Genomic DNA, 15,550 nt, shown 5'->3' with positions numbered 1-15,550 from the left:
TTTATCTGAAAAAATCAAAAAGTTATAGAGGTTTTGAGACGCACTCGGTATAAAAGTAAAACAGCGAAATTGTTATGGAAATGAAAATATGTGTAAAATGGCACCAATCACAAGTAACGGACATCCGATGAACGGATAACAATAAAATTAATATTGTATCATCGTATCGTCGGACAACAGATGCATGAAAATCAAGCTTTAGGAGCATTTCATTAAGGACCACCAATCTTAAAATAAAACAAACATTGAAATAAAAAAGTAGTTTATTATTAATTTTTTAATATCTTTTAGAGAAACTTAGATTATGTTTCTATAAATACACCGTAATTATCACAATTTGTTTGCGGCCACCCGCTACAATTTAGTTTGTCGCCGGTTTTACTATTATCGTGTCGTTGTCGTTCACCGAAAAATAACTAATTTCTTTCGTGTCGTCGTCCAGCGGTATCTCGTATCGACCCTCTTCAGTGATGCATACCAGTTCGGGAAAATCGTCCAACTTGAAGAGCCTCCTCACCAAAATCTTTAGTTTCTGCACCAACATCGCGGGTGATATCTTTTTAATCACCGTTTGTTCATTGTATACTAAGTTCAAGTTTATTAAAGCGTTCTTTAATGTCGTGTCTGGTATTTGGAGTTCTCCAGCTTCCAATTCTCCATACTCTACAAAAAAAAACAGTAACGTTTATTTCTACGGAGCAACTAACAATGATTGAAATACTGTGTATCGGCAATACTGTGTACAGGGTGTCTCACTAAGAATAGCTCTCGGCTGTATCTCGGAAAGTATTAGCCCGTAAAAAAATAATTATAACTAAAGAAGCTATGAGAAATTGCTGGAACTGCTATGGAAAATAAGAAAATAGAATTTTGACAAAATTTTGCCTTTTACAAATAGCTTCATAATCTTCAGTAAATTTTGGATTTTTTTTGTTAGAACCATTTTCCCCTATCTGCTAAAATAAAGTGGCGAGGGAAAATTAGATCTGTTTTTATTTCAATGTTAATAACTCCGGACTGGATCATCGGAATCCAACAAACGAGGGCTCGTTTAAAAGAGCGTTCCTTACTCTATATTATACCATAAAAATAATAAGCTTTTGAACGTAAACGCTAAGGGACGCTGTCTTACAATTTAACAAACATTGCGCGTTCTTTCAAAAAAACAAAAAATAAAATAAATATTAAGCGGGGTATCCACATGCAAGGATTACTGGTGCTATTCAACTGACGCCAGTTTTATTGTATGTGGAAACCTGTAAAATCGACTTGCGCAAGTTTAGTGGTGCTACTAATTCATGTGCCAGTAAAGTTCAACGCTCCTGTACTTTTTGGTGCCAGTTTTGTGTGTAAACAATACAGCGAGCATCTCCAGTCGTAAAAATGTCGTTTGTTTCAAAAAAGTGGTCTATTGATTAATAATAAAGTTCTTGGAAGCCTTGCTTATGGAACAATAAAATAAGTAATTATAAGGACCGAAATAAAAGGGATGAAGCCTTAAGGATAAAATTGTTGGTGTCATGTCTGATTCTCTCAGCAACTTTGATGTAATTCCGCAAAGACCAAAATTCGAAGTATTATAAATGCTTACACCCTAGAGTATAACAAGGTGTTAAAATCTCATAAAACTGAACATAATGACATGCCAGTTTTAAATTTACTATAGACCTGTGGAAAGGGGTAATGACGCCATTTAATTGTGGCGCCTATAAACTGGCGAACACTGGCGCCAGTAATCCTTGCATGTGGAAACCCCGCTTACGCTTACTTCGGGTTTATGTTATTACCTTTGAATAATAATATAAGCAAGACTAAGGAAGGAGCATAATGCTATCCATTCATGCATGATGGGCGGAAAAAACACTCTAGGGTGGGGATCCTTGACAGTTCTGTTTGACGATTCATTTGACACATTTGAATTTGATTTGAAATTTTGTGGATTTGTCAGTCTTTACGGAGCTTATTTTATGTTATTTATTATTTATTCTACTACTGATAGTTGTATAAAGGTAGTAAATCTAGATGGAAATTGTGGCACAACTTAAATTAACAGTGACACTATCGCGATTTATCGAAAAAGACTCTAAAATAGTTGGTTGTGTAGCGTGCGGTAGATCTCGGCAAAAATTGAGTGAAATAATGGAACAACTTTTCGCTAGTAAGTGACTATATAATATACATACGTGTAGTAAACTGATCATTTATGAAATTCACTTAAATTAACTAAATTATATATTTTTCTTCCATTTTAGATTTTATTTATTACTTGTCAAAGAATTTAGATACGTTAAATTGACTTACCTGCTTCAGTAGCGTATCGGATGTTTGTGTTAATAAATACTTATTATAACTTATCAATTTTTATTAGAATTATATATTTTTATAACAATTTTAATAATTACCAACATTTATTCACAACTTAAATAAAACAACAAATTATTGAGTCTACTCCACGTCTACCCTACATCATAGTTTTACATTTTTTAAATAAAATTAGAACGACACTGATAAACCGGAATTTAAGTCGGCCATATTTGAGGCCCATCGCGGTGTACCTAAGATTTTTGATATGCTCCTTCCTTAGTCTTCTTATTCAAAGGTTATTACAGATTCTTAACAGCCCTAGAATTGTGATACGCATGCGCAGGGGGAAATATGCGGCAACTTTTTTATATGCGCATGCGCTGTAGAGTTCTAGGACGTTTCAAAATTGTTAATAAGAGTAATCCGAAGGAAGCTATAGTTGAACCATCTTGTATATCTTGAAAATATTTTTAAAATGTGCGCTACCCTCGCCCATATATTTATAAAGAAAATTGGTAAAATTAATGTGAAAATCTCCAATGGGAAACTTGATATGGAGGCTTTTCTGAGGATTAGGTCACTTCTCATATTACCTTACCTTTAATCAATTCAAGATAGCGGTTGTGCTCTTCTAAGAACTTGACTTGATCAGGTGTATTTTTGACTCTGAGCCACTCCAAACCATATTTTTTCATGTAATCCAACTCTGATCCCCTTCTGTCCTCATGGTTTATGATCCTACCATTGTATATCTGCAAAGAAATTGCCATATTTTAATTATAATATTAAGTAAACTTAACTTTTCTTACCTTGAGTGATCGAATTTTAGCTATAACTATGGCACTAGCTGTTTCAGCGTTTTCTGACTTTAAAATTGGACAGTTAATAAACTTCAGCTCTTCTAAATTAGGTAGTTTGTTTAATTCACTCAGTGACAACCACTAAAAATTTATTGAAAATTGCAACAAAATGCTTTCATTCTAAATAAAGAGATATAGAGCCACTGCTATGAGAAAGTTTGATATTTTCCAAGTATACAGGGTGTCCGAATATTCCATGAACATAGAACTACTACGTATTTTTGGAATAATCTGAAAGAATTCTGCACTTTTTTAAATCTTTTCAGATGAATTGGGCAACCCTGTGTAAAATAACATATATTTATCTAATAAATAAATGTTTCACTTACATCACTAATAAGATTATTGCTGATACATAATTTGGATAAATTTAAAAAATAATCCAACGTCTGTTCTTTAGTCTTAAAATTAATTGATTCCAAACCAGTTCCATCCAATGACAAGTTTTGCAAGCTTTTAATCGTTTTTAATTTCCTAACTTCATCCCAATCCTTTATTGGGTTTTCTTCTAAATCTAATATTTCTAAATTATTAAAATTATTTTTGTCCTCTGTAGTTAAGTCTGTTATATAATTATTGTTAGCTCTGAGCTCGTTGATGTTAGGAAAGATTTTTGATAATCTCTTTATGTCTGTCCAAGTTAGATTCATATTGCCACAAATAAATACACTTATATTAGGGTAAACATCATTAATTTCCTCAGGGAGTTCTAGTAAGTTCTCACTAATATTTAACCAATATAACTGAGGCAATTGTTGACATATATTTAAAACATCGGCCCAAGAAGTAAACAAGTTTCTTGATATATCAATTTCTCTAATATTTGGACACAATCTTCCTAGTTCGTTGGGTTCTCCAATAAAACTTACGTTTTGCAACCTAACACTGACTATACCTAATGCCTCAAAATTGCTAAAAATGAATCAGAAAGACTAATTAGTTTATAATAAATAAAAACAAGTTAAATTACCTTTGCTTTGTGCTTACTTTCTCGAAACCAACAAATTCAATAAAAGGAGCCTTTATACTTTTTTGTAAACTTATTAATTGTTGTTCATGGATCCTTTTCATTAAATCACTTTCCTGTCCACTGTATCGAACTATAATTGCCTCTATTAATGACCTACCAAAGTTAATTTTTTCTCTTCTCACAAAAGAACCCGATGTCAGATGCCTAAAACACAAAAAAAACTATACTAAACCAAAAATACAGACCACGTTTAATATAGTTACTTGGTTTGAAAATACTGTACTCCATTTACGGTTCCATTATGTTTTCCTCTAGTCGGATCATCCCATTCAATTCCATACCATATTCCAGGGTAGTCTGGAAGTTTCCCTATATATCTAACTGTTCCAAAATAGCCTCCGGACTCTATCCGACATCCTACTTCTTCTTTAGGCCTCAAGATTTCATTTGAAACCATTGCAATATTATTTTTCATTGGTGCAGTGAGGCTTGTCAAAGCTGTATTAAATAGGTTAAGTTTGTATCATCTATAGGATAAACAAAACCCGTCCAAATTAACTTTTTCTTCGGCCAATAAATAAATACCCTACCAAACCTTAAAATATTAACAATTTACAAAGTTATATTTATAAACTCGAACAGACTTTTTTATTTACAATCGTTCCGTCACTTTGACAGCTAGATCACAAAAATTTTGACGTTTAAATAGTTTTTTAATGCTACCAACTCCAAAAATATTTAGTTGGTAGCTTTGATCCTATTTAGCATTTCTGCCAGATTTCTGCCATTAAAAACTAACTCCCTAAAATCATACCAAGGTCACTGATAAATGGAGTTGTCAATTTTTCATAATATTTAATTAAATTTTTAAAGGTGTAGTGGTTTAGGGGCACTATTTTTATAAAAACAATGGAAAATAAGGTAAGTAAAGCGAGCCTTTTATATTCTAGAATATATACTAGGTATTAAAGGTTCTATTTTTTTGGTTGATGGGACTTTAGATAGAATATTGATAAGGATATGGTACTTGTAGCTACATCAAATGTTTAAAAGATTATTATTATTAGCTATTCTTATTAATAATTTATGAACTATAGTAATATTAGTATACTTTTAGTAAACTAATGTATATATTTAAATAACAATTAGGTGGATGGGCTGTTTTTTCTCATACTATTGACTATTCTAGATTTCATATTGTCTATTCTTCACCGAACAACGTTTCAGATAAAACAGTTTCTTTACATAAAAAATTAATTTGGGTTGTTATCTTATTTATTTTGGTGAGACATATTCATCAGTGGACATTAGTGAGTAATATTTGCAGCTATCTAAAGTCTTATTATCATTCCAATGAGCTGTTAATCAACTAAAGGTAGTAGGAGTATAATATAGTTAAGTCAGAATTGCCAGATATTATGGTATATTTAGTAAGAAAGTTAAAAAGGTTTTTATAAAAATGCCATCATACTTTTAAATATACAGTAGTTTATTTTGTCACTATCAATTCAATGGGTGGGGAAAGGGATTAAAATCCTACTTGTTTTAAAACTAATTGTGTTATTATTAATAAATTAAAAGATGGTAAATATACAGGGTGCTAAAGTAAAATAATACAGTAAAATATATTAAGAATTAAGAGATGATTTATATATAAAAAAAAAACTTTATCATGCATTACTTACAAAGCCATAAATTTTAAGCTATAAGGTGTTCTGGTAATGCCGCTTGTACCATTAATTTTTCACTAATGTGTTTATTAACATGTGCACTAAATATGTCTTTTGTACTTGACTATAGCATAGAATATACACATTTGTGTTTATTTTAGAATCTGTTATAAGAACCATTATGGAGAAAAGCTTGTAAAATGTAGAATGTTTAGGAGGGGAGTTAATCACCGCGACCTTACAGATCTATTGTGTGTTCACCTTTCTTGAGTTATACCGAGTTATAACTCATCATACAGTCCCAGGGCTTTAAGAAAAGCCAGTACCTGAGACGGCTCCACAGAGGCCAGCTCTCTATCCTTGACATCAGCCGTATCAAAATTCATGGCACGAACGGTCGTTGTCTCGGCGCACTCAGTGATAAGGTGTTCTGGGGTTTACCCATTTTCCCCACAGAATCTGCATTCGCCGTTGTTCCCCAGCTTCAGCTTACTGAAGTGTTCATTGAGGAGACAATGTCATCTTAGAAACCCCGTGACAATCCGAAGATTGTTTTTACTTAAATCAAGGAATTTTTTTTATTTTTCTCGGTCGTAAGTTCTGAGGAACTTTTTCGAGTCCGTTGGAGGATCCTCATTCCAGGCTACGGATGGAGTCTTCCAGGTTCCACCTTTAGTTGGTTTCCACTTGGAAAACAGAACGGTTCTGGTCCAGTTAGTGGGGAATGTTCGCTAAGTCCATAAACTAACGTCGATTTTGAAAATAGCTACTAACTGTCACTCATAGCTGTCACTAGCAAATTGCCATGGCGACATCAGCTATCTTGATTGCTATTTTATTGAAAAATCGCTTTTTATTCATAATCTGAGCCAGATAGGTATAGGAAACCCTAATATAGTTTGAAAGAGTATTTAAATCTGCTTCGACTTATTTTAAAAAATACATAGTGTTATATTTGAAATTACGAAGTTTTTATGTAAAATAAATATTTAAAATAGACCAGCAATTTTTGATACCCCTGTATACATTTAAGGAAGCTATAATATTTAGTAAAGTTTATTTCTCTGGCTTCAAAGTCAGCACAAGAATTAACTCTGAAAAGTAATGTACAGGGTGTAGACAGTTTTTTAATGTAGCATGCATATTTAAATATCTTTAAATATCCCAAAAACCAAAGCATTTAAACATATTAAACTTTTACAATAAATTCCTTATTTTATGCCCAAGAATCCAAATTTTATGAAATAAAATACCGGGTGTTCCATAAGAAAAAATATCACTTTGGTATGGATCTTAGTTCTGACACACCCTGTACATTTGAAAATAATTTTAAATTATGCACATTGCCTCTCTACATATACCCATAAAAAATTTTGTTTCTACATCTTTCCGTTTTCGTATAATCAACCGAGGCGAATGAGGTGCGCCACCCTGTATATAGATATTTGTAAAAACGTAAAAATATGTTCACATTTTTACAAAAAAAAAAATAATGTCTGGCAATTCTGAACATAGTAGATTCCATGGTTGAGGCTATACTTTTTCTAGGTATTATGGTGATGGACAACTTTTCAACAATCATGCTGGTCCATGGTTATTCGCACAAACTCTTTCGGATCTCACTAAGATAACCATTTTTAACTTTAAATACATACCTAAATACCCTTAGCTGGTGCCGGAGTACACCTATTCCCCCTAAATTCCAAAGAGTTAGGTAGATTTAGCTAGAAATAAACCACTATACCCGCCTTCGCACACTTGGTCTAGGGCAGCAATTAAATTTCACCATCTTCTACTCGCATGACAGTTTAACACCTTCTAGGCTATATACTATATATACTAAACCAAAGAAAATAATCGTACATATCGAGTGATAATGACTCTGACTAGACCGAAACTGACAGCAGACGCGAACAAGGAACGAAAACATCAATGCAAGGAATGCTCGAAAAAGTTCCTCGGTTCCAACGATTTGAAGAAACACCTCAGGATACATACTGGAGAGCGCCCGTATGTTTGTAACGAGTGCCAGCAGGCTTTCAAGCAAGCCGGGTCTCTGAAGAGTCACATAGCTTCAAAGCACGGCGGTTTAAACAATTTTTTCGTTTGCGAAATATGCAAGAAAACCTTCGCCCTTAAAGACCGATTGAAGCTTCATTTAAGGACGCACACCGGCGAGAAACCCTATGTTTGTCAGGTATGTAAGAAGGATTTTGCTAGAGGAGGGCAGCTAACCCAACACATGAGGGTGCACGACGGCCAGAGACCCTACACTTGTGACGTGTGTGGCTCGGCTTTTACTTGCAGCACCAACCTGAAGCTGCATCGAAACAGGCACTTCGATTTGAAGCAGTGGACTTGCGACATATGCGGTAAGTCTTTTTTCAGGCGAGACGCCTTGAAGAAACACCTGGGATGCTTCCACTCGAACATCAAGGCTTTTACCTGCCCCATCTGCAAAAAGGACTATAAAGGTCATCTCTCTCAACACCTTCGAACGCACACCAAAACCAAACCTCACGGCTGCGCACATTGCGGTACTAGATTCGCGCAGCGTTCTCAGCTGATCGTACATCAAAGAATACACTCCGGTGAACGACCCTATCGATGCAAGGTCTGTTGGAAAGCCTTCGCGCACTCGACGGCGTTAAAACTACATATCAGACGTCACACAGGTGAGAAACCGTTCCTCTGCGTGGTGTGTAACACCGGGTTCAGTCAGCTACCTCATCTGAAGAAGCACATGCTCTGCATCCACAAGAGCAAGAAGCCGTACAGCTGTTTGGCCTGCGCGGAGTTTTTTAGTTCGAAAAAAGATCTCGAAGAGCACAAACTCGAATGCAAAGACAAGCAGATAAAGAAGGAGGAGGAGGATCAGATAGAAACTCCGATGTCTTTGAGCAAGATGCGCTTGTTGTTGGCGATTCTCCTTAAGAAGATCTCGACCAAAGACCGATTGCAAAAGTTGGGCTTCAATAAACGACTGATTGACGACGTTCTGATCGATTCCATAGAGGAATCTGGCAGGAAGAGTTGTCAGGATGAAAAGTTAAGTATTGCGATGCGACTAAAGGCGAATATCCAGATTCTGCTAGAGTGGACCGTTCCGGATAAGTATATGAAGAAGTTTCAGGACGAACAAAGGTCTATGGAGGAGTTGTTGGAGGAACTAACGTCGTAAGGGTAGCGTTTTTTGTTTTGCGGAATAGTACAAAAATGTTTTATAGGGCTGGCTGCAATTTTATTCTTGCCATATATTGCTTGATTGTTTGGGACGAGAGGACAAAAAATAAGCAACAACCAAAGTTATAATTTAACTTTTGAAAAAAATAATTGTATTCTAATAAGTCAGCTAATGATAATGTTGACCACACGAGCACAGAGAAGTTTTTAATTCATCTGATCTATGACAACATAAACAGCAATATGTATATGTACAAAACTATATTGTTTATAACATATTTATTATGTTGTTCGTAGTATATTATGACCCAATATTAGAGAAATTTTAAGTAAATTTGTTTTGAATAAACTAGGCCCTGTTGCTTATTTTTTATACCTATAGATATTTTGAAAGTTTTCTTATACCAAAAACATTAAACCAAATAGATATATAATATGTATAATAACGTAATAATATAGATTAAGGTCGTTAGCAACTTGCCATATTTCGTGTTCTTAGCCAAATTGTGTTATGAAAACTGAAACAGAATATTAAAATTATATAAAACCAAGTGAATTTTAGCATTACATACGCATAATAAATATAAACATATTTATAGAACTTCGTAGCGACAAATAAAATTAATAAGTTTGGTTAAGAAATTACGTCTCTATCATAATTAGAATAATTATACAGGGTGTTTCAAAAAACACGTGCCATGTGGAATCTCGTGGGGAGATTCCTCACGTAAAAATAAGATTTATTTTTCATATGAACATATGTAGGTCCGATTCTGCTTTGTTTCGTAGCTACAGGGTGTTAAAATCTTAATAATCTTTCGATTTATTATAATTTTCTTCCAAGTACTTTTAGTGATTCGAATGGAATTTTGAGGGTAAAAGTTACTATCAGTGCTACATATTTTAATGCTAAAAAAGTGCCAATAGATTCATCAGGGACGTGCATATGGGTTATCACTGGAATATTTAATAAAAAAACATGTGCGCCACTGACGTTTTCCTTTTAATATCAAAATCAAAATTGTGTAGGCCGTTTAACGCCAATTAAAAGTTATCTATATATTTTGTCGAATTCGGCCTCCTTGATGAGATAAACGCAATTTTATTAATCATAAATAATTATTAATTTTATAAATAAAAATAAAATTAATAAATTATATATTTTACTTAATTTATTATTAAATATTATTACTATTAGTCCAACCTACAGCAATTTCAAATAAAAAAATAATGGTGTTTAAGAATATTACAAAAAACCTAATTTTAGAAAGTTTTAACATCCTTTAACTCTAAAACTATGCATTTCAATACCCATGTGTATAGGAACTTTTTTTCGTATTTTTTGATGAGGAATCAATTAGTACTTATTTAAAACTTTCTCAAGATAATGATATTAAAATTTTTTATAGGCTGCTATTAGACTTGGATCAAGGCAAATTAATAAAATTGCGTTTATCTCATCAAGGAGGCCGAAATCGACAAAATATCAAGAGACAACTTTTAATCGGGGTTAAACTGCTTACACTATTTTGCCAACAAGAGAAAAAGTCAGTGGCGTACATGCTTTTTTAGAAAAATATTCCAGTGATAACCCATATGCACGTCCATTGTGAATATGTCGACACGTTTTTAGCTTTAAAATATGTCGCTTTTATAGTAACTTTTACCCTCAAAATTTCATTCGAAACGCTAAAAGTACTTGGAAGAAAATTGTAATAAATCGAAAAAATATTAAGACTTTAACACCCTGTAGCTACGAAACAAAGCAGAATCGGACCTATATTGATACGAAAAATAAATCTTATTTTTACACGAGGAACCTCCCTACGAGAGATGGCACGTTTTTTGAAACACCCTGTATACAAAACTAATCGTATTGCTTTCTAAACTTTTTATATGTTTATTATTTTGATTGTACGAGTATATTTTAAAATATAGCATGTCTAAATAAAACGTCTAAATTTATTTTTTATATACAAAAATAATCGCTTTTTTAGGAGTTTTATCTAAAAATATATTTACCACTCGTTTAGGTAATTTATAATAAAGTTTAAGTATTTTGTTCACTTTTGTTATTAATGCCTTATTTTACTTTAATTTTAATTCTGTTTCTTTTTTATTTTAGCTATTAGCCAAAGTTTGTAGTTATGTTCCTTTTTGAATTCTGGCCAAAGAATTTTGTTTTCTTGAATTTGACTTTACCCTATCGTAATATGCCAAACTTTTTATTAAAAAGAAAGATTTTCGGTGTTGATAATTATTAGCTGTTTATAATTAGATATGCACCAGAGAATATATGCACAATAAACCCAGTGTAGTTACCTATTTTTTTTTTTGAAATCTGACATACAGCTAATTTTTATGGACACCGTATTTTTATATTGTTTCTTTTTCCTGTGGTGCAAAACAGAGTGTGTTCTTTATTTAAATTTTCCTATTTTTTGTGCCGTTGTGCCATTTTGTTGCGGTATAATGCCATGTTTTTTTTGTACTGAATAATATATGAAATATATATGTAAAAATAAAATGTTTAAAATAAAGTAATTGTTTTTTTTAAGAGGTAAAGAAGAGACATCTTAAAGGACCTATAGATATGAAAGTTCAACAAAATCTTTTTTTTTATAGCGAATTGACTTTAAAGGCCCCCATACACTTCGGTTATTTTGTTTGGTTTTGGCCTAACCGAAAAAATATGTGCCCTGCGCACGCAACTTACTGCTTGGCGTTAACGAGTACTTACAACAAGGGACGGACGAAAAACCGTATATTTAAACACGAGTGATATTTCGCTCTAGCCATCACTCTTTTATTGCAATCGCTTGAAACTCGAGTACCCGGTTATTGAAATTAATCGGTTTTTCCCATCACTAGTGAATACTAGAGGGACCCATTTTACGAAAGAAAATCTGTTGTTGGTGAAGTTGGAAACTATTTATACTAAATGACATAACTTTTTGTGAAAGTGAAACATTAGCAAAACATAGACACCCAAAATCTCGTTCAAATCGGAATAACGGATCTTAAAATATCTGAAAAAATGTGTTTATTTTTTTAAAGTTTGAGGTCCTCTAGCGGACAAATGAACTATTATACTTTTGAATAGAGAGAGAGAGAGATTGTATCCAATAAGTTTATTTTGATTCCAAAAAATACGTAGTAGTTCTATGTCTACAGAATATTGGGACACCCTGTAGATATTTTATATACAGGGTGAGTCTAATGAGGTTTCTTCCACGAAAAAAAAAATGAAAATTATAAAGTTTTTGAAAAATTCTTTGGAGTTTTTTTAGTTTTTAGTTAAAAAACATAATATATTCATAATATGGCAACATAAGTAGTAGATTAAATTTACAAGAAAGAAAACCCTGAAAAGGTTCAGTGGTTCTTAAATTTTAAGCGAAAAATATTTTTTTTTGGAAATTTTCAAAGTAAAATATCTCGGTTATTTTCCACTTAGGCTAATAGTACGAGAGCTAGCAACGTCGGGAAAACAACGTCTGGCTCTTTGATATATCTTTTATTATGCTCTCTGGAACATCATGTCTGGCTGCCGATACCCGTTGCGTTCACTACTGCGCATCCAAAGAAGATCTTCTATTTTCTACTTAGCGCTTTAAATTCTAGTATTGAATAAAAATCGAGCAAGTCTCCATTAGCTCGGTGCGTAGAGCTTTCGCCTATGAAGCGAAGGTCAGTTGTTCGATACCGGCTGGGGGTGCAACTTTTTTCTTTTTTTTTTCGTTTATATTCTGATAGTAAAGTATTAAATATTTGCTTTTTTAACACCAGAACGGATGGCGCTTATGGGTTTATGATCCGTAGTGTATATAAATAGAATTTGGTACTTTCATTTGTTTTGAAGGATTATTGTGGTAATTAATTATTAGACAGGTTTAGGATGGTCCGGCTGCCGCGCCGGTAGGTTGCGTTCACTACTGCGCATCACATGTGTACAGGGTGTCTCATTTTTGTGCGTTTTTTGGGATTTCTCTTTTATAATTTCATTTTAAAGATTTAAACATAATATATAAAAATTAACATTTTAATGCTTTATGAAAGTAATTTCTACCTGTCTTTCTTCAAAATATGTTTTTCAGCTGTTGTTTATTATTTCAATAATCATTTTAATAATATTTTTTTAACAGATTGTTATCTAAAAGCTACACAAATTTATTTTCAGTTCAGTTTGTTAAGATAACGATGGAAAACAAAATTATCTGGTTAAATTAAATTAAATAAAATAATAATACTTTTTAAACAATATTGATTAATGTTAATGTGTAGAAAATGAGCAAATCTAGGGGTAGAATATTTAGTTACATAAAAAACTAGCAAAGTAATGTGAAAATTATCTCCACTCATAAACGAGAAATCCCAGATAACACAAATCCCAAAAAACGCACTAAAATAAGACACCCTGTACCCATGTGATGCGCAGTAGTGAACGCAACCTACCGGCGCGGCAGCCCGACCATCATAAACCTATCTAATAATTAATTACTACAATAATCCTTCAAAATAAATGAAAGTATCAAATTCTACTTATATACACTACGGATCATAAACCCATAAACGCTATCCGTTCTGGTGATAAAAAAGCAAATATTAAATACTTTGCTATCAGAATATAAACGAAAAAAAAAATAAAAAAGTTGCACCCCAGCCGGTATCGAACCACTGACCTTCGCTTCATAGGCGAAAGCTCTACGCGCTGAGCTAATGGAGACTTAAGGTTGTCGCCCACTAGAACGCGGCGCGGCGCCATGTGGAGATTTCTTTTGTCTGCTTGCCATGTATTTAAATGGACCAACGCACATCAGAGCGCGCAGCGCAGAAGCGCGCCGCGGGATTTCCGTCAAGAAGTCGGAAGACTTCTCTAACAACTTTTTTCCGTCTCCCGCGTTTTGACGCGTTGCAGTGGGCGTACTCACAAGGGAGATAATTTTGCATTCGAGTCTTTTCAGTTGGCTTTTTGACTAGGAACTAGTGATACGTATCACTGGTAGAATTGTATTTTTAAAGGTAAATTAGGCAAATCGATTTTCATAAAGGAATATGATAATTTTTTTTAGTCTTCCCTCGCTCACTAGAGACAGATGGACGAAATGCCTTTCTATCAAAGATTTAATATAATTGAGGGGTGTAGAGGCAAAACCGGCAATCTCCACTTTTTAACAAAAGTGACAATCTCCAATTTTTAAATTCTAATTACCTAAATATATAAGAAAGATCAGGGTTTTTTCACCACATAACTAATATACACATCAGAATAAATAAGAATTATCAAAAGTATTAGTAATTTGTTCTTCTGAAAAAATATGATGAGTAGAGATACCCGGTGTTTTGCTTCTAAAACCCTCAGTTGAGGAGTACGTAAAATGTTTCCTTTATATTTTGTAATACTGAAAAAAATGATCTTGTCTTTTATTAAATCTGGAAAAAGATAGTAAAATTCTCCAGACTTCTTTCTTTTTTAGTTAATCGTATGACTCCAAACTTTTCCTCACCCCCTCTTCCTCTTCCTCTGTTAGAAGAGCACAAAAAATACGCTTTCGTCCGTACTTGAACTCATTGCTTTAAAAACTAAACTACAGTAAGTAAAAAACACTTCGACTATAACTAAATAGCGTTGCCGCGTTTCAAAGGCGCGCTATAGTGGGCGCAATATAATGCAACGCGCTATAGTGGGCGCAGTATAATGCATCCAAACCAAACCTTACTCGACTTTTATTCAATACTAGAATCTAAAGCGCTAAGTAAAAAATAGAGAATCTTCTTTGGATGCGCAGTAGTGAACGCAACGTGTATCGACAGCCAGACGGCCTGCACGCTGTTCCAGAGAGCATAATAAAAGATATATCAAAGAGCCAGACGTCTTAAAATACTTTCTCGAAAACGTTGCTAGCTCTTAGACTATAAGAACATAGTGAAGCGACGAGGATAGTGGCGAGCAAGCAGCGCGATACCGCGTCGAGCAAGCCTCGGAGGTGCTGAAACATAGTAGAGCGGCGAGGAATAGCGAGATACTTCTGCAAATTTATTATTTTCATTTGCTTATTGATAATTTAAAATGTTAATAGTGGCTAAAATTCTGGGCAGTAATGTCGCAAATATTTGGTTAGATGAAGTTTTAAAAAACCCGAGAAAGTATGGCAAGTTACTACAACCTTTACGAAAATTTGTTGCCACTTCATCTCATAACTTATCGAAAATGTACCGGTTATGGTGATTACTACCTTTCTGATCCCATAAAATATCTCTTACAAATACTAAATCTATTAATTTTTGAGAATCTATCATTTTCTACAGCGCGACAGAGCGACGAAAACAAAATTATTTGAATCGATCTCGCCGCTCGATCTGACCGCTCGAGCAGATCGCTTTATACCACAAAACACGTACTTTATATTTATACTATGTTCGCACGTACTTGTCTTCACAGGTTTGTTTTGGACGCGATGTCGCGCTGCTTGCTCGCCGCTATCCTCGTCGCTCCAATATGTTCTTAGCCTTAGGCTGAGATTATAGTGGACCGGCGAGGAAAGAGGGTAGCGACGAGGAAA

At 33.7% G+C, this 15,550-nt stretch overlaps 2 protein-coding genes across 2 annotated transcripts; one reads left to right on the top strand and one right to left on the bottom strand.

Moving 5' to 3' along the window:
• Positions 1–245: 245 nt before the first annotated feature.
• LOC115889649 (tubulin-specific chaperone E) lies at positions 246–4,845 on the bottom strand. The gene is made up of 7 exons (XM_030909705.1): positions 4,791–4,845; positions 4,398–4,729; positions 4,135–4,338; positions 3,494–4,076; positions 3,114–3,245; positions 2,903–3,056; positions 246–663 (listed from the first exon to the last, which is right to left on the bottom strand). The coding sequence occupies exons 2-7, from the start codon at positions 4,607–4,609 to the stop codon at positions 362–364; spliced, it is 1,587 nt and encodes a 528-aa protein (XP_030765565.1). The 5' UTR covers positions 4,610–4,729; positions 4,791–4,845; the 3' UTR covers positions 246–361.
• A 67-nt stretch (positions 4,846–4,912) lies between these two features.
• Positions 4,913–9,769, top strand: LOC115889646 (gastrula zinc finger protein XlCGF57.1-like). Its single transcript, XM_030909694.1, has 2 exons — positions 4,913–5,055; positions 7,353–9,769. Exon 2 carries the CDS (start codon positions 7,681–7,683, stop codon positions 8,983–8,985), a length of 1,305 nt encoding a protein of 434 aa, XP_030765554.1. The 5' UTR covers positions 4,913–5,055; positions 7,353–7,680; the 3' UTR covers positions 8,986–9,769.
• Positions 9,770–15,550: the final 5,781 nt, after the last annotated feature.

The sequence above is a fragment of the Sitophilus oryzae genome, unplaced genomic scaffold, assembly GCF_002938485.1.
Source record: "Sitophilus oryzae breed Bouriz unplaced genomic scaffold, Soryzae_2.0 scaffold_817_pilon_pilon, whole genome shotgun sequence".
In the NCBI taxonomy this organism is placed as follows: domain Eukaryota; kingdom Metazoa; phylum Arthropoda; class Insecta; order Coleoptera; family Curculionidae; genus Sitophilus; species Sitophilus oryzae.
This window is presented reverse-complemented; position numbering and strand designations above follow the sequence as displayed.